The sequence below is a fragment of the Mauremys reevesii genome, linkage group 5 (genome assembly GCF_016161935.1).
Source record: "Mauremys reevesii isolate NIE-2019 linkage group 5, ASM1616193v1, whole genome shotgun sequence".
NCBI classification, from domain to species: domain Eukaryota; kingdom Metazoa; phylum Chordata; order Testudines; family Geoemydidae; genus Mauremys; species Mauremys reevesii.
In genome coordinates, this window is record NC_052627.1 from 140,384,924 (window position 1) to 140,412,259 (window position 27,336).

At 53.3% G+C, this 27,336-nt stretch overlaps 1 protein-coding gene across 4 annotated transcripts; it reads right to left on the reverse strand.

Moving 5' to 3' along the window:
* Window positions 1-216: 216 nt before the first annotated feature.
* On the reverse strand, window positions 217-27,192 carry AUP1 (AUP1 lipid droplet regulating VLDL assembly factor). 4 transcript variants are annotated; one of them, XR_005599159.1, is made up of 13 exons: window positions 27,024-27,192; window positions 26,328-26,471; window positions 25,210-25,360; window positions 18,915-19,102; window positions 18,753-18,825; window positions 15,722-15,795; window positions 14,494-14,560; window positions 11,790-11,895; window positions 11,260-11,415; window positions 7,775-7,938; window positions 7,259-7,347; window positions 1,744-1,802; window positions 217-661 (listed from the first exon to the last, which is right to left on the reverse strand). XR_005599159.1 is itself a non-coding variant. In XM_039540729.1 (12 exons), exons 1-12 carry the CDS (start codon window positions 27,068-27,070, stop codon window positions 613-615), a joined length of 1,308 nt encoding a protein of 435 aa, XP_039396663.1. In that variant the 5' UTR covers window positions 27,071-27,191; the 3' UTR covers window positions 217-612. The 4 variants fall into 4 exon arrangements, 3 of the variants coding, with proteins under 3 accessions (XP_039396663.1, XP_039396664.1, XP_039396665.1); XM_039540729.1 differs by lacking the exon at window positions 1,744-1,802 and having other exon boundaries at window positions 27,024-27,191; XM_039540731.1 differs by lacking the exons at window positions 217-661; window positions 1,744-1,802 and having other exon boundaries at window positions 7,255-7,347; window positions 26,334-26,471; window positions 27,024-27,191.
* Between the last annotated feature and the right edge of the window lie 144 nt (window positions 27,193-27,336).

Sequence of the window (27,336 nt, forward strand, 5' to 3'; positions counted from 1 at the left end):
TGGCCTACAGCCACCAGTGCTAAGGCGCCTGCAGTTCTCCGGGAAGCTCCCCGAGCTCAGCTCTGGGGCACATCTGAGGCCCAGACAGCTTCAGAACCGGAACACTGGGCCCCACTGGTTAAAGGTTGGCCTGGAAGAGGAGCCCCTCTCCCCTCCCTCCCCAGAGAGGTCAGCAGGCTCCCCCCACCCCCGAGATCTCAAGCCCTGGTACCTGGCCATAATAGAGTCAGATTTATTTTTTGTGGCAGAGAAGAAACCCCCTTTGCCCAGTTTAACAACAGCCCAAGTGGAGGCGGCCGGGCCAGGCTGATGCGGAGTCCAGTCCCCCGTGGGCAGCCCGGTTTCAGCTCTCCAACCCCGTGTGGCTCGCCGGAGGCAGGTCGAGTGTGATGCGGGGATACACAGGCACTTACTGCCCCACCGTGGGCAGCTGAGCACTGCCTGCCTGGGCTGGCACACGCCACGAAGGCCCCGCTGCATCTCAAGCGTGCTGATTCGGAGGCTTTGGGATCCCACTGCAGTGCTGTGAATCATGCAAAACGGCCATGCTGAGGTCACGCTCCCAATGGCCGGAGCCCTGCACACGCCACAGGCAGGAGGGTGAGGGGCGCCTCAGTGGCTCCCATCACCCCGCGGCGTCCCATATTTCTCCGTGTATCTCCTGTGGGGCAGGAAGAGTCCATTAGTCAGGCAGCAGAGGAGTGCGGGGAGGGAGTGGATCGCTCCCAGGATGGCAGTTGGAGTAGCCTCCTATTCACATCAGGAACTGGATGCCAGGACTCCTGGGTTCTATTCAGATGGCATCAGACTGGGGGGAGCTGCCTCCCCAGCAACAGCCCAGAGGACCTGGGTTCAGAAACCACCAGACTGGGCCTGGGGGAATAACCCAGTCCCAGCACCATGTAACAGAGGGAGGGGGCGGTGCCTCCACGGCGGAGGGTGACCCTCCACGCTCGCACCCGCTACGCTCTGCTCTGGGCCCCCTGAAGGTTGGAAGGGACCAGTGGCTCATCGGCTCTGACCTTCTGTAGAGCACAGGCCCCCATTAGCCCGCCCTCAGCCCCATCACTTGCATCTGACTAAAGCGCAGGGACCAGGCACTTACCCTGCAGCACCCTGGTTCCTCGAGATGTGGCCACGAGCCTCCTGCCGCCCCCTCGCAATCCAAAGCCCAGATGGCTGAGGACTGCGAGAGCAGCAACAGGTCACGAGGAACCACTCCCTGGGGGGTAAGTAACAGCTCTCTGCTTTTTGGCTCCGTGTCAGCGTGGATCCCTCTGCGAGTGGCTGGCAAGCAGCACCCTCTCTGCATGATGAGGGTGAGCCAGCTCTGCTCTCCTGAACTTGGCATGTGGCCGCCTGCCTTAGCAAGCGCACAACATTTAACCCAGCTGCCTTGCAGAGTGCAGCAGTCCGGAAGCAGGCAGGTGCTGCTGCTCGATCCCTGGTGGAGTGCGCCTGGCCATCTGGAGGGAGAGCCTCCCTAGGTGGCTGAAAGCAGGTAGCTCTGCATGGTGTGTTCCACTTGGAGATGCTCTGTGATATGGCCACAAAGAGGAAGCCTGAAAGGCCTGGGCTGTTGGGTAACAGCACAGCTCTGGCAATGTGCAAAGCATGCAGACGACGGGTAGGTAACGGACTGGGTCAGGTGGAATTCTGAGACCACCACAGGGTGGAACCTGGGCAGTTTCAGCACCACCATGTCCCTATGGAAGGACGTGGAAGGACTTGGCGCTTGCTGACCTTCCAAGCTGAGGCGATAGCCAGACCATCGTGGTAGTCAGGTGGCGGATGGTTAATTCCTAGGCAAAATGTTACAGGTTATTGTGATGTCTTAGGAACTTTCACATACCTTTTTTTTTTTCCCCTTTTAAAACAACTGAGCTTATAATTAAGGTAAATTTTTAGGCCCCATAATCACAACCGGTCCCACGCGAGTCAGGTCTCTAACTGGAAGACAAGCATGAAGGAGGTCCCTGGAGGAATTCTGATGCTGTAGGGTGGGAGAAGTCAGAATACGACTGTACCACGGTGTGACGTGCAGATATTGCAGCAAGGTGAGAGGTAAAGCAGAATATAGCACAAGAGCATCTGCTGGGTCAACATGACAGGGAGTTGCCGATTTGGAGAATTTCTTCCATTTCGAGGAATAAGCTTTCCTGGTGCAAGTTTTCTTGTTTTGCATAAAAATATCCTGGCAGCAACTGCACCCTGCAAGTTCAGTAGGGCTCGGCCAGCCAGCATCCAGGCCCTCTCAGTGCATCTCCGATCTTGGTTCTGAGCTATTATACTGATACAAGCTGGGAGAAATATTGGGGGAGGGGAGGACACCGCCCCAGGACATTTGTAACAGGTGAGAGCCAAAACTCTCTTGGCCAGTGTGACGTTATGAGTGTGATATAATATCTCATTGAAAGATGACAGGGCCAGAAAGAGTTAATTAACTCACCTCACCAACTGACCTGACCCATGGGTGAATCTTCAGGACTGGTCAGGAAAATATGTAAATGAACAGAGCTTTGAAATGCAAGTCTGCATTGTTAGAGGTAGAAGGGGAGATGTTTGCTCAGATCTTGTGATGTCAGCAAACAAGTCTTGTCTATTGCTATAGTTTTAATTCAAAGATCAAAAAAGGAATATTAACATTTATGATGATACTTAAGTGAAATAGTATTATTGTCTGTGTGTCTCTTTGAAGGTTGTGGTAACCTGTATCTGAACTGTTTAATGGATAAATTACTCTGTGCTAATTGCCAGGATGTTTGGAAGGAGAATTAAGCCTATTGTTTTCTCAAGCCCAAAGGCTGCTGGAAATGTATAAGAACCCTGGGACATGATCCTGCTTCATCTCAGATCTGCTTTGGGTTTCAAGAGGGGGAAACCTTAAGCCATAAGGATTGAGATCCCCAGTCACTGACTGGAGTCACCCTGAATATGGAAATTGGACTATAGCCTCTGGACTGTTTCTAAAAGGACTTTTGGCAACTACAAGCTCATCTCTGCTGTGTCTGAACCTCAAGAATTAAATTCAAGTCTGTCTGTATATTAATCTTTTAACCAACATTCTCTCTTTTTTCTTTTTTAATAAATTTTAGCTTGTGACTATAGCGTGTATTTTGGGTAAGACCTAAGTTATAATTGGACCTGGGTATGTGGCTGATCCTTTGGGATTGGAAGAACCTTTTCTTTTATCTGATGAAGTAAGATTCTCAGAAATCATCATCATATCTGACAGGTGTGTCTGGACGGAGGCCTGAGGCTGGGCACTTTAAGGGAACTGCGTTGTTTGGACTTCTGAGTAACCAGTGAGGTGCTATAGAAGCTGTTTTGTGCTGGTTGGTAAATCTAAGTATTGGAATAACCACCAGCTTCTGGGGTTTGTTTGCCCCGTTTGGTTTGCAGTTCACCTTGATTGAGTGACCTCAGCTGGCTCCCACGGGCAGCACCATCATAGCCAGTAAGGGGCTAATGGGATGATTATAGCCATGTCCTGTCTATCTTGTGTCAGAGGAGAAAGGCATCCAGCAGGGAACCTGGGCTCAGGCCTCCCTGGAGCAGAAGTTCAGACCCTTGGTGTTGTGCTCTGTGGCCAAGAAGTGTATCGTGGGAATCTAGGATGGACTTCTGCAAATCAAGCGCTATGAACCAGTCTTGAGCTTGGGGAGAGGTGACGATGGAGGCAGGTGTTACCCATCCTGACCCCAAGACAGTGAATGGGTTCGGTCAGCGTCCTCAGGTCTAGGATTGGAAGACGACCTCCCTTCTCCTTTGGAGTGAGGAAATACCAGGAGTAGAAGCATCTTCCCCCAATCTCTGTTGGGACCTTTGCCATGGCTTCTAGGTGTAGCAACAAGGCTTCTTCCGCTTGTAGCAGGCTCTCATGGAAGAGCGATGGGTGGCCCCAGGCAAAGTTTTGTAACATCCATTTGTTTGATGTGATGGCAGACGATGCCAGGTGGAATGGGGCTAGGTGGCTTCTGAAGGTTGTGTTTTCTAGACTGGGTCCAGCGCAGCTCTCGACTGTCTTGTCGATCCATTGCCGTGTGACGGAGCGGGTGTGCTGCCGAGGGCAAGGAAGGTTGGTGCCCATGTTGTATCTTGGGAGCTTCTTGGCATGACATTCCGACTGTATGGGGTGGCAGGACAGTGAGTGCTGCTGAGGCTGGGGATGCAATGGCCTGTTGAATGGAGGGGTGCAAGCCCCCAGAGAGTGCAAGGTGGCTTTTGAGTCCTTCAGTGAGTGCAGAGGGCTGGCCCCCTTCTCGCTCAGCAGCCTGGAGCCTTCACAGGGTACATCCTCATTCACAGCCTGGAGCCACGGTGCACTGTCTGTGGTCACCGTGGTGCCCAACGGCCTGGCCATGGTCAGAAGCATTGCCACCAGCTGCTTTACATCCTTGAGTTCTGCTCTGCTGTCCCATGTCAGGAAGTTGTACTTGGCCAGCAGGGCCTGACAGTTAGCCACGCGCAGCTGCAGCGAAGCTGGAGTATGAATTCCTCCCAAGCAGGTCGAGACATCTAGGGTCCTTGTGCTTTAGCTCAACCTCAATGTCTCTTGCCTAGCAAATACGACAAAGGAGGCTCCGTCAGCTGAGTGTACAAGAACTCAAATCCCACGGAGGCTGGTACCTGGGACTGCATGTCAACTCACTTCACCATTAGCTTCCCTGTGGCCACAGCCTGTTAGCTGGGTCCAGCAGTCCCCCGTGTTGGCTGGGAGGGTGATCCTGTTGGACCAGAAGCCAAGAGGGGGTCAAACAGCTTGTGAGATTTCTCCAACATGCCGAGGGTCTCAGCAACACTCACAAGCTCCGTAACAATTTAAAGCCATCCAGTGCCGGCACCAGTGCTGAAGACACTGGTGATAACAGGAGAGATCTTCAGTGTCACGGTGCTCTGCCTCGGAGCTGGCTGTTCCTCGTATTCATGTGTCAATGGCCTGCTTGGGGTTGGGGGGAGGAGATCTTCCTTTTCCTCGATGGTGGAGACTGGCTCCTCCATGCTGGCCATGGTGGGCTGCAGCATACCACAGGGCAAACCAACATCTCGCAGGAGTACAATCGACTCTCTGGGTGGCTCAGGTGCTTCTCCTGAGCCAGGCTCCATGCTGGCAGGGCTCCATCTCCCCAGCCCTTGATCTCGCATGGGGCTTGGAGGCTTTGCAGTCTGTTCTTCATTTCTGCCTCGCTGCTCAGAGCGGCCCCTGTTGGTCCCTGACTTTGGCCCCAGAGGTGCTGGTGCCAGCTTCAACACGGATGCTGAGGCTGGCTTCAATGCCAGTGTTTTGACGGATCGTTCCTCAGTGCTGGGTTCTCAGTGCTCACCTGTGACACTGCCTGAGCCTGCCCAAGACGGTGCTGCTGCTGGAGCTTCTTTCCAGGGGCTCTGACAAGACCTTCATGGACTGTTCCAGAAGGTGGAGTTTCAACCTTGCGTCTCACACCTCCCAGTCTGGCAGAGAAGGCCAAGCACAGTGAATATGCAATTCCCCCAGGTAAGAGAGAGACCCACAGCATCCATGCTTCAGGGGAATGAGCCCAGTGCAGGATGGACCAGGCTGGAAGCCCACAGGGCAGAGTCCACTATAAGGAGCCTGTATGGGCAGGTCTGACCACTGGAAATCAGTCCCGATGGTGGGATCAGTTCATGGCTGACAAACAGTCCATCAGAAGCGATTCTGAGGACTTTGGAATTTTTGATAAAGTTTAGCCTGAGCTGAGAACTCCTGGCTGCATTTCAGTGCCATGGATGGTCACGGCTGCCCCACCTTTCATGCATCGTATGGGAGAGCGAGGCAGCAGAGGGCTCATGCCAGCAGAGGCAGATGCCGCTATTCCGAAAAGCCTCCGGTCTGGTGTGCATGAGGAGCATGCTCACCCACAGCGGGATCCACGCTGACACACACTGGAGAACTAGCATGGGCTAAAATGTATGTTCCAGAAAAGCAGACCCAGACGTACCCCAAGGTTTGGCTCCCACAGGAGTCCTCTTCAGAAACTAGGGCTCTTTGGCCTGCCTATGTGGAATCCCCAGTCAGGGACCCCTCCCCGCTTCCCCCACAAGCCTGGCTTTGTAAGCCCAGTACTCCCAGGGCACAGAAGGGAGAGGTTCATGTCAGCCCAGGTCACACTGCACTCTAGCTCTGCAAGCAAAACAACGTGGTCGTTAGCTCTGGGTGCTCTGACGAGAGTGCTGGGATACATGCTCTAGAAGAACTGGAGAAGCCCCGTTCTATCAATGAGTCAAATTCTCCACAGGGAAAGCCTCTCCTCTCAGCTCTATCTGCACCTGCTTTCCCTCATCCCTGAGAGATGGAGAATGCACTACTGCCCCTGGGAGTCCGTTCCAACGGTTAATCACCCTCATGGGCCTTAGTTCTAATTGGAATAGGTCTGGCTTTGACCTCCAGTGTGGGTCTTATTCTGCCTCTCTCTGCTAGATTAAAGAGCCTTTAGTCCCCAGGATTTTCTCTCAGTGAAATCAAGTCACCTCTCAGTCTCCTTTTCACTCAGCTAAAGAGAATGAGCTTGTAAGTCTCCGGCTGCCAGGCATTTTCTCCACCCGCCAACCGTTTCCCTGGCTCCTTTCTGTATCCCCTCCAGTTTTCTAACACCCTTGTTTAAAATGCTGCCCCAGAGCTGGGGTGGCATTTCAGCACTGGCTGCACCAGTGCCGCGTAGACAGGAGAATCCTCTCTACTCCTACGCATACTCATGGCTCCTCAGGTTTGTACTCCCCAGGACCTCATCAGCCCGTTTTGCCACACGCCAGGTGCTAATTTTCTAATGAGAATGTGACGCAGGCACATCACAGGTGCACAGTTACCTTTATCAACCACACTCACAACACCAAAGGATTAAATCCGGCTTGACAAGCCCCATTTGCCATAAAGCCACATGGACTGGCATTAATTATATGCCTACCCTTTAATTTACTGATTGAATACAGCAGGGAGCGGACAGCCCTATGTCCAGCCCAGGGAGACGGCCCTATGGGTGCTGACAAACTGGTGACAGCTGCCCCAGAACCACGGAGAGGGTCACACGCTGGAAAAAGAGCCAAATCCAGCCACGTTTTCCTGCCTGCTTTGTGCACAGCTCGGTGCCCCTAGCCACCACCCTGTGCTGGGAGGCAGGGTTCTGCTGGGCATCAGCACCCTTGCCTGGGGCTGGGCGGAGCAGATACCGACCCAGGAATGCCGACCACCCTTGCTGTGACCATGGCAGAGGCGGGGTCCTGAGACGCAGAAGGGACTCACCTCCTGGCGTAGGCATACAGCACATGTTTCCGCTCCTGCAGGGACAAATGCCTCTCCACAGGGGACTTCGCAAAGAGCTTCACAGAGGGCTGGGGGAAGAGAGCATTCAGGGAGCAGCCACACTGCATGGCCAGGCAAGGTGCCAAGTAGCCCAGCACCCACCCCTCCCCACCCACCTTATCGTGACCTCAGCGCCCACGCCTCTCATGGAGAGCATCAGTACTAGAGGCTGCAGAAGTCTCCAGTCCCTTTAGCATCACAGGCCGGAGCTTGGATGGCCACAGCTGAACCAACCCATGGTGCCCAGCTCCCCACACTGCCAGGCCATGAGCTGGGTCTCGCGAGGGAGAGGTAGCCCATCATCCCCGTTCCTGGCCCTGACTTGTTTCCTTCCTTGGCAGTCCCAGCTCTCTCAAACCCAGCTCTCGGGGGCAGGCCCCAGCGCAGCCCTGAGTGCCAGTGGGCCAGCGGGTTCGGCCTCCCCAGGTCCCCCTTCGATGTCCCACCAGCAGGCACCTTGGAGGAGGATGAAGCTGCAGGGCACTGAGAGCTGGAGGCCGCTGGAGTCTGGGACGTCGACGGAGCAAGCAGGTCAGGTTCCGGATCCTTGTCCTCAGGGAGGAGGGGCACGTGGCCCTCCAGGAGGTTGGCGATGGTAGTGTCCACGCAGTTGGTCTGGGCTGTGGGGACACAGGGGCTTGGTTAGAAGGGGAGCTGCTGCTGAAGCTAAGGGATCTGTGCAGGGGTTCTCCATGTCCCAACAAACCCCAGAGCACAGCAGTCCCCAGGCCTCCACGCCGGGTGTTGTGGAGTTCTGTGACTGAAGGAGATGAAGGACAGCAGCCAGCCTCTGCCCCACAGGGTCTGCACGAAGGTCCCAGGTATGCGCTTGTCGGGTTACATCATCCCTATGCTGCCTTGGTGGAAAGTTACAGCAGCAGGACAACAAGAATAGAGGAGTTAGATAAAGTTGTTATGAGAAAGTAGGGAACTGCCAGAGCGAGGCAAATGCCAGGTGGCCTAATTGGGATCAGATAAGTTGCATGGGAAATGGGAAACCAGTAAGCAAAGGGCCATGCATGTGAAAAGTGTGTGTATCAGACAAAGAACCAATCAGCAGCAATGTAATGTTGGTGTGTCTGACGTTTGCTAATATGGAGAAGCCTATATAATATGATGTATTGTAAATAATAAATGATTCAGCTTGCAATCATATTGGTTGTTGTGCTTTATCCGGCCCGCCTGCAACGCAACAAATGGTGACCCCGACGTGATTCGTATCGAATGAAAGTGTCGGTGGCCTGACCCAGGCGGAGAAGCCCTGAGCCCAGAGGCGAACGGCCAGGAGCCTGAGCCCAGAGGCAGGAAGAAAAGGAGGCGCACCTGAGTTCAGTGTCGAGCGACGGCTATAAGTCGCGGAGGAAAGCGGCGGCTATAAGCCGCGGTGGAGAAGGGCAGAGCAGCTAACGTGAGTACCGCTGTATCAGCTGAAGAAAAGATAACACAGAAGCTTTATTTGCACATTATGAACCAACAGGGGGAAAAGATTTCTCCTGCTGCACTGATTTACTTATTAAGAAGAGAGGGGGAGTTGGGGAGGCTCCTCCTGACCGGCCTTCGGGCACAGGACGAGGAGGTGCTCCGCTGGAAGCGAGCCCTGGACGGGAAAACTTTGGAGTGCACGGCGCAGGCAGAGGCTCATGCCGTGGCCCCGGAGGTCGTTCGGACCTACAAGCAAGTAAGTTGTTTTGGCCGCAGCCCGGAGAAGGCGTCCCACGCTGGCTGGTCTGAGGCGGGGACAGTGCCGGGAAAACCGTTATGCTTCTCCGGTATGAGCAGCAACAGCTGGGTGTTCTGACACAGGATTTACAGTTTAAAAGAAGCCAAGCAGGGAAAGAAAAGGAACAGGATGATTTAATCGAAGAAAAGCTCATTCTTTTCTCGCCCCAGTCAAGGACACTAAGACTTGGCAAACAGCCCAGACTAAAGAGAGCTTGACTGGGCCCAAAAAAGCTAATGAGAGCTGCAAAATCCTGCCAGGCACTAACGGACTGTGTTAGCTGTCTCCTTTTACAGGTATGGAAGAGCTGCCCAAAGATCCTAGCAGCCCTGCCATTTTTGCAACCAGGAGACTGACTGCTGGGACCCATGATTTTATTGCAAAAGACCCCTTCACATTAGGAGAATTTTTTTACTGATGATTGGCCTAATTATTTTTTAGTTCCATTGTGCTTTTAAATAGCAGGAAAAAAGGACAAGGTAACGTGCTGGCTAATTTTTCCCTTGTCCGCTGCAGCCCCCACGTCCTGATTATTTCTCCCGTAGAAGCTGAACCACGACGGTGGTGGAAAAGAAGAAAAAACACCCACGTTGTTGATATTGCCAAAGACCAGAAATTCCTGACTAAAAAGACATTGAGAACTGACCCTGGTGAAGAAATAAAGAATTGTACACTGGCAGGAAGAAATTTGGGACTCCTGCTGAGAAATGTGATGTTCATTGGATTTTGGGGTTTATTCTACAGGCTGCGCCCTGTGTTTTGGATAAAATTTTTAGCATATATTGCCCTCCCTAATTGGATTGTAATGATATTACCCCCCCCCATTACTAACCCCGGTTTTTTAGAGTTTAATTGTTTTTGTTTTTAAAGTTTGAGAAAACTCAGCCAAAAGGTTTGTTGAGTATTCTCAAGGGGGGGGGGGGAGTTTATGGTGTTATTAGGCATGAATTTAGGTAATTTGGGAGAATGGCTTTGAATTTATGTGACCCAAAGTACCTTTATGTAAAGTGCTTTTGTTAGCCTTATTAGATTTTGTTAATTTTGTGTTACGTGCTGATTATTGGTTGTTGTAGATTGCTTGATACTAGATGTAGCCTATATTTAAAATAGATAGGCTGAAAGCAGATGTTGTAATTAAAGTTATGCATGAAAATGTAGCCCCCACGGTGGGAAAGTATAGATAATTGCTTGCAGTAGAGATTAGAAGGGTGGGGGCTAGTTAAGAAGTACACCCTTCTAGCTAAATTGATAGTGAAATAAGTTGGTGTTTATGTAAGGAACGGTTTAGGAAGAGGAAAAAAGGATCGGGCCCAGGCGGCGGGCAACAGACAACAAGCTTGGGAAACTGGTTGATAACCTTGAGGGTGTAGTTGATAGAAAAGGTAATTAACTACAAGCGAGTAATGTTAGGCAGAGTAAAAGTTAACTCTGTGATTGCTAGAGGGAACAGCAGTTGAATTTTGCAAAGTTGCTAAAGAGTAAAGTTTTGGTGTTTTTGAAATGTTTGTAAATAAATTTAGGTAAAGATATTAGTTTGCAATTGTTTGGCTATGAATAATTTTGTTGCATTAGCTGAAGAATGTATATAGTGCTATGTAATTGTAATTGTATTAGGCTAAGGGCATATAAGTGGTGATTTTTTTTTTTTAGTGTTTAAAAGTAGAAGTTAATAGTAAGAACCCTTAAGCTGTGTATAGCTTTGAATTTAGAAGTAAGCCAGGATGCAATTGTATTATTGTAAATGATTTAATTGATGAAGTGATTTTCCTGTTTTGTACGCCCTTTGCAATGAAGTTTGAAGAGGTTTATTGGATGTTTTTCTTTTTTTTTAAGAATAGAGGGGGAGATGTCGGGTTACATCATCCCTATGCTGCCTTGGTGGAAAGTTACAGCAGCAGGACAACACGAATAGAGGAGTTAGATAAAGTTGTTATGAGAAAGTAGGGAACTGCCAGAGCGAGGCAAATGCCAGGTGGCCTAATTGGGATCAGATAAATTGCATGGGAAATGGGAAACCAGTAAGCAAAGGGCCATGCATGTGAAAAGTGTGTGTATCAGACAAAGAACCAATCAGCAGCAATGTAATGTTGGTGTGTCTGACGTTTGCTAATATGGAGAAGCCTATATAATATGAGGCATTGTAAATAATAAATGATTCAGCTTGCAATCATATTGGTTGTTGTGCTTTATCCGGCCCGCCTGCAACGCAACATGCGCTTACCCAGGTCTCTCCTGATGGTTCCCAGAGACACATGTGGGAGCACTTCCTTGACCCGCTGGGCCATCTCCGTGATCCGCACGTCCTCGGGAACAAGAGGCCCGACACCAGCCAGGCTGGGAGATGCCCTTGGCCTGACAACCAAGGACTGGCTTGAGGCTGCAGGAGTAAGAACAAAGGGCATGAACGGGCAGCCCAGGAGAAAGTGCAGGGCCCCAGGCTACGCTGGCCAGGGGAGCGATGACCTGCTGGCATCTCTAGCTTCTACAGGCTCTACAAGGGGACCCCCCACTTCACCAGGTCTGCCTGTATCCCAGTCTGGAGCAGGCAGGCTGGGGTAACGCCCTTTCCCAGGAGTGCCTCCTGCTTCCCCAGGGAGGAGGCTGGCACTGGAGGAGCATGTCCTTTTCCCTCCCCCAAGTGTGAAGCTTTGACAGCAGACCAGGGCAGCCACCCAGGCAGAAAGCAGGCAGTGGGTGGGGCTCTGCCAGAGCCCAGGCACGTGCTCTGCAGCAGGGAAGGCAGACACACACCTGGGGCAAAGAGGTGAGGCGGGGTGTGTCTGAGCCTCTTCATATGCTCGGCTTTATCCGCAGCAGTGAGTCGCGTAGAAACCACACCCAGCTCCACGGCCAAGAGCTACAGAAAACACACAGGAGAGAGTCAGCAGAATCATGCCCAGGGCAACAACATCCAGGGATTGGTGCTCACGTGGGGCAGCACCGCAAATGCATGGGTGCACCCAGGGGTAAGGTCTGAGGCCTTTTTCTGCTGCCACATTAGGACAGGAGCAAAGAAGCAGAAAGTCACATGCTCCCATTCCATCTAAATTACATTAAAACAATGAATTTTGGGGCAGCTAAGAAGGTGGCGTTCCTGTCCTAATAGCGCCATCACCACCAGATAAAGAAACAGATCTTAAGATGTTTAAAGAAAATGTTGTTTGATGCATTCTGCCTGGCAAGGAATGACTTATCAACAGTTGCGTGATCGTGAAATCCCTACTTTATTGTTATGCCTTTATGGTCCCCTCTTCTCTACTGTTTCTCTCTAGTGTCTATCTGGTTCTTTGTTTCTATCTGTCTCGTGATTAATTTTGCAAGATTTAAATCGACTAAGGTGGTGGTGGTGTATGATTGGTTAAACAATTGTTTCGCAATATGTTAGGACTGGTCAAAGAATTATTTTGTAGTACTTTAGTTTAAAATGATTGGTTAAGGCAGAGGTGGGCAACCTACGGCCCGCAGACCACATGTGGCCCGGCCCCTGAGCTCCTGGCTGGGACACTAGACCCCTCCCCCGCAGCCTCAGCTCACTGTGCTGCCCAGGCAGCGCAGCTGCAGAGCTGCAGCCTGACCCGGTGCTCTGTGCTGCGCGGTAGCATGGCTGGCTCCCGCCACAGCCACCAGTGCTCCAGGCAGTGTGGTTACGGAGCGGGGGTTGAGAGAGGGCAGTGGAGTTTGGGATGGTGGTCAGCGGGTGAGGGTGTGGATAGGGGTCGGGGCGGTCAGAGGGCAGGGAACACGGTGTGTGTGTGTGTGTGTGAGAATGGGTGCAGGGGTCCTGGGGGGCAGTCAGGAAGGAGGGGGGGTTGGATGGGGCAGCAGGGGGCAGTCAGAGAGAAGGGGTGGTTGAATGGTGCAGGGGTCCCAGGGGTGGGGGCGGGAGCATTCAGGAATGAGAGGAGGGTTGGGTGGGGTTCCGGGGGCAGGGGGGGTTGGATGGGGCAGGGGTCCTGAGGAGGGGGCATCAGGGGGCAATAAGCAGGGGGGGATAGGAGCAGGGACCAGGCCACACCTGGCTGCTTGGGGAGGCACAGCCTCCCCTAACCGGCCCTCCATACAATTTCCGAAACCTGATGTGGCCCTCAGGCCAAAAAGTTTGCCCGCCCCTGGGTTAAGGTGTAGCTAACCAGGACTCAAGTTTAACTAACTGGGGTCCAAACAGAAATTCTTTGGAACCTAATTCAGATACAGCCCAAGATCAGAGCTGCCAGACCTCAACATCCTGCCAACTATCTTGTGCAGAAGCTGGAGTCCCTGGACCAGTGGTTCTCAATCTTTCCACACTACTGTCCCCCTTGCAGGAGTCGGATTTGTCTTCCGTACCTCCAAAGTTCACCTCACTTAAAAACTACTTGCCTACAAAATCAGACATTAAAATAAGAAAGTGTCACAGCCCACTGACAGGATTCATAGTGGCAGCCGTGTTAGTCTGTATCAGCAAAAAGAATGAGGCATATCTGTGGCACCTTAGAGACTAACACATTTATTTGGGCATAAGCTTTCGTGGGCTAAAACCCAGTACACCTCGTTCTTTTCACTATTACTGAAAAATTGCTGACTCGTTTTTTCTGTATGAAATTTTAGTTTGTATTGCCTTCGCCAGTGCTTTTATGGAAGCCTGTTGTAAAACTAGGCAAATATCTAGATGAGTTGATGTACCCCTAGAAGACCTGTGTACCCCCAAGGGAACAAGTACCCCTGGTTGAGAACCACTGCCCTGGACAACCTGATCCTGACTGGCCACCAGGAAAAATGTGCATGCCTTATTGGGAGCGGTGAGCATTGTATGCTTAGCACGTGTATTCTCTTTTGGTAACTGTTAATAAATAGAGTTTAAGGATATTACTATATTACTGTGGAAGGAGCTTTTTGCTGGTAAAAGGCCCTGCAAACCTGCAGAAGAGTATGCCCTGAGCCCTAGGAACTGGGAAAGGGTGTGGGTGCCTACATTAACTAGGTTATGCCTTGAGCCCACAGAAGGCTAAAGGTAGGGTGTCCTAGAGCGCGCGAGTAACAGGGAGATTGCCACAAATACTGGCACTTTGTTGGCTATTCGTGCCAGACAGCACCACTCTGCATTTGACAGATTATTAGAAATCCTTGCTACCTCCCTAATACTGTCACGTGCCAGCTCTCCCCGCTGTGGCAAATTCCATTTCTATACCCTCATTCCCATTAGCCAGCCTGCCCATGTCCACTGAAGTTAGCTCCACCTTGAGCTGTGGAGGGGCAAATAAATAGCAGGCCATGAAGGATATGGCAAATTCGGGGGTAACAAATACGGACCCAAGGATACCTCCTCCATCCAGACACACACCCTGGCCCCTCCCTGAAGATGTTCTCTGTCCCCAACACAGACACTGCTCACACCCACTGATCCAGTCCCAAGCCTCCTCTAGGATGCCCTGCAACTGCAGCAGCCCCAGCTCTCCCTCCCCCAGGCCCCTCCTACCTCCTGAACTCGGAGGGCAAACTCCTCATTCGGCTCATCAGCTTGTCTGAAGACAGGCGGCATCCACCTGATGGGAGACAACAGCACTGGGCTGACTGCTCCTGGCGTGGCTGAGAGCCTGGGCCCCAGGGCCCTTCCCTGAGTCCACCGGGAAACCGAGCTCCCCGTGCCCAGCAACAGGGCCAAGCCCCAGGGGTAGCAACGCGAACGAGCAGTGTGGCAGAGGAGGGAGGTGGATTGGGAAGGGGGGGTTGCCAGGGGAGGAATTGAGCCCATTTGATTTAGACTCGTTAACTGCCAGGAAAAGGGGTGTCAGCGGCCTGTTAATGTGGTTCCCAGACCCAACCTGGGAGGAGCTGCTGCCCCAGTGAGGGCAGCGAGAACACAGAGGCACCAGGGTCAGACCCAAGGTGTGGGCAGGAAACCTGCAATGTGCAACACAGCCTGGGGGAAAAGGACACAGCCTGCCCCGGGCTCCCTGCTGGGAGGGACTCCACGTGGACCCTTTCCCCGGCCCAGCGAAGGGAAGGAGAGCTCCCCCACAGATCCAGCTCCCCTCTCTTTGGCCTGCACTGCCACAATGAGGAAGAAGGGGACAGAGGGGAAGAGCCCAGCAGGTGGCCCTGTTCAGGGACTGTGCCCTCAAGATGCTGCGTTTTGGCAAGAGCAGGGGAGATTTTGCTCACTGATACCCCAAACTGAGCTGTATGCTGCAAGATGGACATGCTGAGCCGCTGTGCCAGCCGAGGGGGGATGGAGACCAGCTAAGCCCCGGGTTTCACAGGGAGAAGGGCCCAGCCTGAACGGCTCAAATGAGCGAAGAAGGGGAGTGTCAGGAGAAGCCTCCCAGCAGCGAGAGGGATTGACTTGAGGGAAAGGCTGAGCCAGCTGCAGGGAACCACCAAAGCACAGAGGAGGCAGGAGCTGACAAGGGAAAGAGAGCAGAGAAATGTGGGGAAAAGGACCCGGGGAGACCAAGGCACCCCTCACCGGTACTAGATCCCCCTCCCCCTAACAGGGGACGAACCCCTCTCAGGAACCAGGGGCCCAGAAAGAGGCTCTTCCCACACCAGGAACCTGGAGAGGAGAAAAGCAGGGACTCGGCACCCAGCTGGACAGCCTGGGACCAGGAACGGGACACAGCAGGGGCTCTCGGCAGGACTGAGTAAGGTAAACACAGCAGGGCCCTGCCCCACCCCCTTCCTCAAAGGAGAGCGAGAGATAGTACCTTACTTGATAAACTGTGAAGGGAACAAAGAAGGTCCAGAGCAGCTCTGTGATCCAGGAGGAGTCGGCCACACTCTGGGGAAGAGAGCACAGTGAGACTCCGGCTGGGGACAGAGCCACACACAGCCAGCGAGACACGGACACGCCCAAAGGAAGGGAGAGAGCACAGCAAAGACCTGCCCTGAGGCAAATCCAGGCAGGCTGCTTTCTCACCAGGAAGAACTAAGAGGGACTCTTGAGATGATTGGGGATGTGGATTATGACAAGGAGACATGCACAGGACTAGCACCAACTGATTACATCGCCCCAGGGCTTGCCTCACTCCTACCATCAGAGCAGACAGGTGTGTCCCCCCCTCCCCACTTGTAACTGACAGAACCTGCTCGCGGATGAAAGACTGGTAATGGCTTCAGGCCTATGGACCATGAACAATTCTCTGGACTCACAAGAAGGCCCTACTCTCTTGGCCAGAATCATAGTAAGGAAGCATGTTGGACTCAGCGACCTTGCTTGGATCTGTTTTGGGCACTAGGACGCCTATTACACAGACAATTCATAGCTAAGGAACACCCGGACCAGACAAAACTTGAAGATTTTCCAGACCCGTCAAGACCTTGTGAGAGAAATAGGTTGTATGGGAATTCAGACTTTAAACTTATTTTTATTTCTTAAATGGATTTCACTGAGAGATTTTAAAGTTACTTCTCTATCAAGATGAAACTTTCAAAGTGTTTGATTTACGACGTAATTCCTACATATCTAGATTATTAAATTGTTGATTGAGAGAGTAATAACAAAATTTGACCAAAAGATGTCCAACTTATTTTTAATGTTGCTAATGGACAAATGCTGAGTGGCTGGTTGTTACCAGGACTCTTCAGAGACTTTATCGGATTTTTTGGTCAAATTTTCCATACACTGGCGACAATGTCATCTCAAGACTTTTTCACTCCGGTAAGACCATGTCATCTTCCTCACCAAGTGGTCCCATGTTGTCTTTTTGATATTTTGGAGAGTCAGATTTACAGTCTCTGTGGTACGCAAATCATCAAATATTGTGACTTATGTCACATCAATCAAGAGGCCACATTAGCCAGAGACAAGCCTCTCCCCACACTCAAAGGAGACCCCACTGGCAAGAAGCGATGTGCCAGCAGCATCTGTCTGGCTCAGGGACTGCTGCTCCATTACCTTGAGAATTTCATTTTTCTCTTTGGTTTGTATTAAATGGGAGGTGTCCCAACCTTTACATTCCCCAATTTTAAGCTGTCAAGGGTGTCTGAGAAATGGTCCTCAGTTTTAAAGTCTCAGACACCCATCAAAGTGTGTCCTACATTCTGTGTTTAGAAGCTCTAAAAAAAATTACTGCCAGGTGTGACTTTTGGATCATAAGACTGGTCAAACTTCCACTCATCACAGAGTTTTGCTGGAATTTGTTATAAGCTCTCTGTTGGAGGGTGGGGTAGGAGGAGTTTAGGCCCACAACACAAGAACTGAAAGCCAAGGAAGTAGCTTTGTAACCGGCTCTGAAACTGTGGTTTAAACATTCGATAATTTGGTTTCCGTATTAAAACATTTAACACTCCCAAATTATACATTTGATTAACTGGTAAAATTCCTTAGTTGGGGTTTATGAACAAATGGACAGCTTCCTCCTCAGGCTTTCTAAAGGCGGATTATTTGTTGTATTAATCTGGCGATGTGATTGCAATCCTGAATTGAAAGTACCTAGTTGATTTGATAGTTATATTGTTGTTTAATCTGTACTTTAGTTTAGCAGCATTAACAGAAGCTTAGCTGATATTTTCTGGATTTTGTTCAATAGTTTTAATAACATTTATGAAACTGATACAGAGTCACATTTCTTTCAATCAGCACTGTAGGTCCAGACCTTTTGAGGACCGCATGGATAACGGCTGGTCAATTTTAGTTCAAAGGCGCTCCCCTCAATTAGCCTTTGGTTCTCACAGCCTGGCACTGTGTGGCTAGAACTCCTGGAACTTTCCTTGGTTATCCTGACAGCCAGTGACAACCCCTGGATGAAAGAGACTTATGTGGGGTGGGGGGCTTTTGTCCATTACTTCTTAGAGTCTGTCCCTTTGCTTTCCTTATTTCCTGCTCTAAGTTGTGGGCCTAATGGGTGTCAGGGCAGCCAAGCTGCTCTGACAACACACTTTCCAGATGCGGTCCCTGCCTGCTTAGTAGGCCTCATCTGACCCTGCTGCTGAGAGAGGGAACCTGCACTTGTGAGAGTGACCCAGGCCCCAGCTTTCAGCCTGAGCAAATATTCATGGATAAGGGTGTCCTTGCTTGCCCAAGAGGGGGTGCTAGCTCTGGCTCCATGTGACAGCTGTATAACCACCCAGCCACCTCTGCCCATTACAGAGCAACTCCTCCTCTTCCCTCAGCCCACCACTTTATCGCTGCCTCTAGCTGTTAAATCAGTTTCCCTCCCCTCACGCCCCAAGTCACAGCTTTAAGGGAGCTGAAAACATTATGGTTGCAACCCAGTCAACGGTGTCACTGTCGACATATTAACACTAGCCTCCGAGAGGAGAACTGGGCAGTGCTTCATGTGCAAGCCTAGGCCTCAGCAGCCCTGAACTCAGCCCCATGTGCCTGGGGGAAGGGTTATGTAATCCCTCAGGAGATAATCGCGCTTCCTGATCTCATGGGGTATTGTGAGACTAAGTGTGTTAAAATTGGTGGGGTGCTGAGATACTAGTGACGGGACCCAGAGAGGAGCCTTGCCTAGGCAGGTTGATAGATCACAAACGTACCAATATTGCCACTGGAACTTAAGAGGTGTGTGAAAGGCAGAGCCGATGTCAGTGAAATTCCCTGGGAGGAAGCAGAACGCCTGCCTCACATGGCCACCGAGAAGTCTGAGACGGAAGGAAAGAACCCCAAAGCACAGGAGTAGGCCACAGGGCACAAAGTAACGGCAATAGTAACCCTCTAGCCATGACCCCCCTAAGCTATACACACCCATTATGGGCTAGGGGCTCTTTTCCCCACACCTCTAGACTCACCACAGCAATTAAGGGCCTCTGAACTTGCAGAGCCACGGGCTGAATCATGTCCAGGATTGAGAATGGCCAGGAGCTGAAAAGGAAACATCCCAGCGATTAACAAGAGCCACAGAGACGGGCTAAGGGAGTCCTGTCCCCAGGAACATCCACCACCACCACTACCTGAAGCGAAGAAGGCCAACTCGGCCGTTAGTGGCTGCCTCCTCTGGGAACAGCAGCAGAGGTGGATTCCCCCCATGGGACGAATACACCTTCAGGGAATCCACCAGCTCTGCCCGGCTCCCCACCGCCCCCAGCTCCATGAATCCCCGCGACCAGCAGATGAAACCCGGTGTGCCATTCAGCGCAGGCTGCAAGAGAAGAGCAAGGGCAAATTAGTGACCCCCTCCCAGTCTCCCTGCTAAGACTCCAACCTGCTGGTCGATTTGGGTCCTGACTGCCTGAGAGCCCTTCCCTCTCCAGACACTGCAGCAGCATCAGCAGCCGGGTGTCCTCCGAATGGCCCCCAGCTGTGAATGGGAGGAGAGGGGCCTTGGGTACAAGATTTATTATCCCTCCTCACACCAAGTGTGTTGCCCTTCAGGACTGCGCAAAGTACAAGTCCTCTCAGGGGAGAGTGCTTATTAGGGCTATCAATTAATTGCAGTTAACGCACGTGATTAACTAAAAAAATAAATAATTGCAATTAAAAAATTCATCATGATTAATCGCACTATTAAACAATAGAATACCAATTGAAATGTATTAAATATTTTGGATGTTTTTCTACATTTTCATATACAGTTGAACCCTGTTATGTCGCTGGCCTAGGGGTTTGCCAAAAAGCATCGAGATAACCGATGATCGAGATATCCCCTATCCACCCCCCCCCTGAACTCCCCTGCCCTCTCTCCAACACTCCCTCCCTGCCCCCTTACCACGGTGCCTGCACGTGGCTGGATCAGATCCGGGGCGGGGGAAGCGGGCCAGCGGCCGTGGACGGGACCCGGGCAGCAAGAAGCGGACCCGTAAGCGGCCGGGCGGCAGGCGGCGGGACCGGGAAGCGGGCCGGGCGGCAGGCGGCGGGACCGGGAAGCGGGCCGGGCGGCAGGCGGCGGGACCGGGAAGCGGGCCGGGCGGCGGGCGGCGGGACCGGGAAGCGGGCCGGGCGGCGGGCGGCGGGACCGGGAAGCGGGCGGCGGGACTGGGGAAGCGGGCCGGGCGGCGGGCGAAGCGGGACCGGGAAGCGGGGCGGGCCGGGCGGCGGGCGAAGCGGGACCGGGAAGCGGGCCGGGCGGCAGGCGGCGGGACTGGGAAGCGGGCCGGGCGGCAGGCGGCGGGACCGGGAAGCGGGCCGGGCGGCGGCGGCGGGACCGGGAAGCGGGCCGGGCGGCGGGCGGCGGGACCGGGAAGCGGGCCGGGCGGCGGGCGGGCGGGACCGGGAAGCGGGCCGGGCGGCGGCGAAGCGGGACTGGGAAGCGGGCCGGGCGGCGGCGAAGCGAGGACCGGGAAGCGGGCCGGGCGGCGGGCGGCGGGACTGGGAAGCGGGGCGGGCGGCGGGACCGGGAAGCGGGCCGGGCGAAGCGGGACCGGGAAGCGGGCCGGGCGGCGGGACCGGGAAGCGGGCCGGGCGGCGGGCGGCGGGACCGGGAAGCGGGCCGGGCGGCGGGCGAAGCGGGCCGGGCGGCGGCGGCGGGACTGGGAAGCAGGGCCGGGCGGCGGCGAAGCGGGAAGCGGGGCGGGTGAAGCGGGACCGGGAAGCGGGCCGGGCGGGCGGGACCAGGGAAGCGGGCCGGGCGGGCGGGCGGGACCGGGAAGCGGGCCGGGCGGGCGGGCGGGACTGGGGAAGCGGGCCCGAGAAGCGGGCCGGGCGGGCGGTGAAGCGGGACCAGCGGCGGGCCGGGCGGACGGGCGGGCGCGGCGGGACCGGGAAGCGGGCCGGGCGGGCGGGTACGCGGGGAACCGCGGGGCTGGGGAGCGGGCGGCCAGGGACGCGGGGAGCCGGGGGTCTGGGGAACAGCGCGGCTGGGGAGCCGGGGAGCGGGCGGCTGGGGACACGGTGGGTTGGGGACGCGGGGAGCCGGGAGGTGGGGAGCCGGGGCTAGGGCAGGAGTCGCGTGGCCGGGGAGGGATGCGGCAGGAGCCGGGCAGGGCCGCCGCCGGAGTTACAGTCGAACCCATTTATCTCGACCTCGGTTAGTGGCAAATTCGGCGCTCTTCTGTGCTCGAGATATTAGGGTTCGGCGAGATTAAAGAATCGACATAACCGATGAGAAACCGATAAGACAAAGAGGGAGTTTGGCGGTTCCACTTCTAAAACGTCGACTTAATAGGATTGGCAAGTTAACCGAGGTCGAGATAAATGGGTTCGACTGTATATTCTATTCTGTGTTGTAATTGAAATCAAAGTGTATATTATTTTTTATTATAAATATTAGAAGTGTAAAAATGATAAACAGAAATACAGCGCTACCTCGATATAATGCCACCTGATATAACACAAATTTGGATATAACGCGGTAAAGCAGTGCTCGGGGGGGGAGGGGGGTGTTTGCTCACTCCGGTGGATCAAAGCAAGTTCAATATAATGCAGTGAGATTTTTTGGGTCCCAAGGACAGCGTTATATCGAGGTAGAGGTGTAGTATTTTTCAATTCACCTCATACTGTAGTGCAATCTCTTTGTCATGAAAGTGAAACTTACAAATGTAGATTTTCTTCTTGTTACATAACTGCATTCAAAAACAAAACAGTGTAAAACTTCAGCGCCTACAAGTCCACTCAGTCCCACTTCTTGTTCAGCCAATCGCTCGAGGGGGGAGCGGGAGCGGGCGGGGGCTCGAGGGGGGTGCGGGAGGGGGCTCGAGGGGGGAGCGGGAGCGGTGGGAGCGAGCGGAGGGCGTGGGCTGGTGGGGGGGGGCATGGGGGAAGTGGGACCTGCTGGGGATGGGGGCTGCTGGGGGCAGGGGTTATATATGGCCTGCACTTGCTCCCCACCCCGGCCATGGGGGCCCAGCCCCCGGCTAAGCAGAGCTGGGGTGGGAGCGGGACAGGAGTCATAGGAGCTTGGGGGGCCTGTTGGGTCTCCCCCCTCCCCTGGGGAATCAGGGCAGGTCGTCCCTTCAGCCTGGTGCCCAGCCCCCTGGGAATGCCCCAGGCCCGGTGCCCCGGTACCACCCGTGGGCAGCGAGGTGATGTGAGCGTCTGCGCGTGTCCCCAGGGGACCAGGACGAGTCCAGCGGGCACGGCTCCCACAAGAAGAAGCACAAGAAGAGGCATCACCATCACCAATGTCACCAGAAGGTCTCCTCGCCTCAAAAAAGATATTCTAGCACTAGAAAAGGTTCAGAAAAGAGCAACTAATATGATTAGGGGTTTGGAGAGGGTCCCATACGAGGAAAGATTAAAGATTAAAGAGTCTTCTCTCTTCAGTTTGGAAAAGAGAAGACTAAGGGGGGACATGATAGAGGTATATAAAATCATGAGTGATGTTGAGAAAGTGGATAAGGAAAAGTTATTTACTTATTCCCATAATACAAGAACTAGGGGTCACCAAATGAAATTAATAGGCAGCAGGTTTAAAACAAATAAAAGGAAGTTCTTCTTCATACAGCGCACAGTCAACTTGTGGAACTCCTTACCTGAGGAGGTTGTGAAGGCTGGACTATAACAATGTTTAAAAGGGGACTGGATAAATTCATGGGGGTTAAGTCCATAAATGGCTATTAGCCAGGATGGGTAAGAATGGTGTCCCTAGCCTCTGTTCGTCAGAGGATGGAGATGGATGGCAGGAGAGAGATCACTTGATCATTGCCTGTTAGGTTCACTCCCTCAGGGGCACCTGGCATTGGCCACTGTCGGTAGAGAGGATACTGGGCTAGATGGACCTTTGGTCTGACCCGGTACGGCCTTTCTTATGTTCTTAGAAAGTGAGAACAGGCATTTGCATGGCACTTTTGTAGCTGGCATTGCAAGGTACTTATGTGCCAGATATGTTAAAAATTTAGTATGCCCCTTCATGCTTTGGCCACCATTCCAGAGAATAAGCTTCCATGCTGATGACACTTGTTAAAAAATGTGTTAATTAAATTTGTGACTGAACTCCTGGGGGAAGAATTGTATGCCCCCTGCTCTGTTTTTTACCCACATTTTGCCATATATTTCACGTTATAGCAGTCTCAGATGATGATCCAGCATGTTGTTCGTTTTAAGAACAATTTCACTGCAGATTTCACAAAACACAAATGTGAGATTTCTAAAGATAGCTACAACTTAACGTTGTAGTTATGTCCCTGAAAAATGCAACTTTAAGTGAAATGATGTTAAGCAAATCCAATTTCCCCATAAAATTTAATGTGGGGGGGGGGAGAGGATTAGGTTCCAGGGAAAAATTTTTTTGCCATACAAAAGGCATTATGTACATTTTAAACAAGCAATTTAATACAGGTACTGTACTAGAGTTGAGAGGTGCCCCCGGCTCACCCCAGACAGGCACAGCCCACTGGCACTGGAGATGAGGCAGGCAAGGAGGCCGAAGGTGCTGTAGGCTGGGAGAAGCACGTTGCGCAGCAACGGCAGCTTCCCCTACTCTGCAAGCACCAGGGGTGGGGGCTCAACCCTTAGCCCACCCACTCCTCCCCTTCTCCCATCTTTGACCTGCCTCTTTCCCCCCCCCACCTCCTCCCCCTTTACTTCCCATGCTGCATCTTTGCTCCTCCCCTCTCCCTTCTAAACGCCGCAAGCCAGCTGATTGCCCTGGGCAGGAGGCAGGGGAAGGAGGGGGAGTCTGCACGCTGAGTCCTCATTCCTCCCCCCTCCCTTGGGCAATCAGCTGGCTTGCAGCGTTTAGGGGGCAGGAGGGAGGGGGGAGAAGCGAGAACTTGGCGCGCAGGCTCCCCCTCCCTCCCCCCCGCCTCCTGCCGAGGGTAATCAGCTGGCTTGCGGCATGGGGGGGGGGGGGAGAGAGCCTGCACACCAAGTCCTCGCTCCTCCCCCTCCCTTCTGTCCCCAAAACGCAGCAAGCCAGCTGACTGCCGCAGGCAGGAGGCGGGGGCGGAGGGGCAAGACACTGATCCGCAGGGTCTGCCGGCAGGCAGGACGCGTTGTGGGGAGCGTAGGGAGGCTGCCAGCTGTGGAGAAAGCAGGAAGCCAAACAACGCAAGAGAGGAGCATTGCACAACTTTAAATGAGCATGTTCCCTAACTGATTAGCAACATAACAACAAAACAACGTTAACCAGGACGATTTAAAGTGAGGAGTTACTGTACAGCACTCGACCCAAGGTTTAAGAATCTGAAGTGCCTTCCAAAATCTGAGAGGGACGAGGTGAGGAGCATGCTTTCAGAAATCTTAAAAGAGCAACACTCCAATGTGGAAACTCCAGATCCCAAACCACCAAAAAAAAAAAATCAGCCTTCTGGTGGTGGCATCTGACTCAGACAATGAAAATGAACATGCGTCGGTCCCACTGCTTTGGATTGTTATAGAGTAGAACCAGTCATCGGTATGGACGCATGTCCTCTGGAATGGTGGTTGAAGCATGAAGCGACATATGAATCTTTAGTGCATCTGGCACGTAAATATCTTGCAATGCCAGCTACAACAGTGCCGTGCGAACGCCTGTTCTCACTTTCAGGTGACATTGTAAACAAGAGGCGGGCAGCATTATCTCCTACAAATGTAAACAAACTTGTTTGAGCAACTGGCTGAACAAGAAGTAGGACTGAGTGGAGTTGCAGGCTCTAAAATTTTACATTGTTTTATTTCTGAATGCAGATTTTTTTGTTTTACACAATTCTACATTTGTAAGTTTAACTTTCGTGATAAAGAGATTGCACTACAGTACTTCTATTAGGTGATTTGAAAAAATACCTTTTTTTTTACAGTGCAAATAATTGTAATAAAAAATAAATATAAAGTGAGCACTGTACACTTTGTATTCTGTGTTATAATTTAAATCAATATATTTGAAAATATAGAAAACATCCAAAAAAATGTAAATAAAAGGTATTCTATTAACAGTGTTATTCTTCGTGATTAATTTTTATAACTGCTTGACAGTGCTGGTGTTTATTATTTCTATTGTCAGCAGTGTTATTTGGCTAGACCCTCATCACACAGCATCACTCAGTGCTTCCTGGGCAGGTGCAGGCAGCCCTCTGCACCCACAGGAAACAGCCAGCACCCAGGGAAAGCCGCAAACCCAGCTGTGCTTCCGCTCATGTCTATTTAAAGAGCCAGGAAGGGGAGGCAGAGGCAGAATGCTTGCTTGGGCGGCCCGGTTCTGTGCTCCTCCTTTACTTGAACCAACCACAACCCAACAGCATAACATACAAGCCGAAAGAGAAGCTCAAGCCTTGTTCAATTATTCATTAATAAAGATAGACCCAGGAGCCAGTCCCCAATCCCTGAACAGGTCACTAAGTGCTTCTCCTAGGGGAAAGGCTGAAGGGCGCAGCCCCAGACCCCTGCATGACTCACGGTATTGCACGAGGTCAGTAGGTTGATGACACTGTGGTCGAAGGGCGTCACGTGGTTGGCAATATAAACCCTGACATTGGCATCCCGGAGATGGGAGTCACTTTGCCGCACAAACAGACCCAGCACCGAACACATCACACGCACGATAAACCTAACAACAGGAACAGAGACCCCCCCAACCCCATTGTGACCAGAACTGGTTTAGATGACCAGTGAATAAAGACGAGACTAGCAAGGGCTATACAGTATCAGAGGGGTAGCCGTGTTAGTCTGGATCTGTAAAAGCAACAAAGAATCCTGTGGCACCTTATAGACTAACAGACGTTCTGCAGCATGAGCTTTCGTGGGTGAATACCCACTTCTTCAGATGCAAGTGGTGGAAATTTCCAGGGGCAGGTTTATATATGCAAGCAAGAAGCAAGCTAGAGATAAGCAAGAAGCAAGCAAGCTAGATATCTCTAGCTTGCTTCTTGCTTGCATATATAAACCTGCCCCTGGAAATTTCCACCACTTGCATCTGAAGAAGTGGGTATTCACCCACGAAAGCTCATGCTGCAGAACGTCTGTTAGTCTATAAGGTGCCACAGGACTCTTTGTTGCTTTTACAAGGGCTATACAGACACTGCAGGATTAGGACTGAGGGGCACTAGAGGTGTGTCATGGTGGGGGGGGGGGGGAGACAGGGTGAATGGGAGTAAGCTCAGGGCTGGGATAGCAGGGGCACCAACTAGCAGAACTGTGTGGGGAGAGCTCAGCACTGGAATCGTGGGGAGTGGCTGCGGGTGCACTTGCTGCAGTCTGTCACTTGGGCAAAAGAAACCTGTCGTCAGGCTGCATGTATCATGGGGTTCAGGCCCTAGAGCCTCCTTGCTCGGGACTGGGGATGAAGGGCCTGGTAAGCACAAAAGACCCCAGGACAGAGCAACCACAATGCCGACCTGCACACCACACCTAACAGCAAGCCCCAGTGGGCCAGGGAGAGGCAGCTCCAACTCCATGGAGAACTGGGGGGCTCCACAGGACCGCCTTGCAGACAGGTCAGAGATGGCTATTTGCTGGATTTTTGGGGTGGGAGACTGACAAGAGCCCCAACTCTCCCCGGGCAGCCCCGCACCCACCCTAACCTCCGGAGCAAGCTGTCAGGCAGGGCGCAGCTGACCAGGAAGACGTGGATGCCGATGAAGAGGCGCAGGAGAAGCAGACAGAGCCCCACAGGGGCGTAGAGCAGCAGAGCCAGCAGCAGGAAGCCATCGCTGGGAAACCTGACAAGAAAAGAGGACTCGGGTCAGGGTCCGACACCAGCCCCTAGCAACAGCCCCAGACCGCCCCCCCCCAGCGAGACACCCTCCAGCCCCCGGCTGGCCAGGCCAGCCCCAGCTGAGACACCTCCAGCCCCCGCTGGCCAGGCCAGCCCCTCCGAGAGCGAGACCCCCTGCCAGGCAGCTCCTGTGGCACCTTATAGACTAAAACATCTGTTAGTCTATAAGGTGCCACAGGCTGCTTCTACAGAACCAGACTAACACGGCTACCCTCTGATACCTGCCAGGCAGGCCAGCCCCCGAGCGAGACCCCCAGCACCCCGCTGGCCAGGCCAGCCTCCCCGAGAGCGAGACCCCAGGCCAGGCAGGCCAGCCCCTCCGCCCAAGCGAGACACCCCTCGACCCCCACGCTGGCCTGGCCAGCCCAGCCCCCAGCGAGACACCCCCAGGCCCTCCCCGGCCAGGCCAGGCCAGCCCCCTCTGAGAGCGAGACCCCCGCCGGCCAGGCCAGCCCCCGCCCCCAAGCGAGACACCCCCCCAGCCCCGGGCTCTCACCGGTGCGCGTCGAAGAGCCGCTCAGGACCCGAGGCCGGAGGCTCCATCCCAGTCCCGAGCCGCCGCCTCAGCGAGGCCCAGGACCTGCCGCCATCTTACCCACGGCGGCCCCTCTCCGCGCGGGGCCTTCTGGGAAAGGGAATCCGCGTCCGGCCTGAATCGCGCTCCCGGCCCGCCCCGCGCGGGACTCCATTTCCCGGCCTGCCCCGCGCCTCGCTCCCGGCCTGCCCCGCGCGGGACTCCATCTCCCGGCCCGCCCCGCGCCTCGCTCCCGGCCTGCCCGCGCGCGGACTCCATTTCCCGGCCTGCCCCG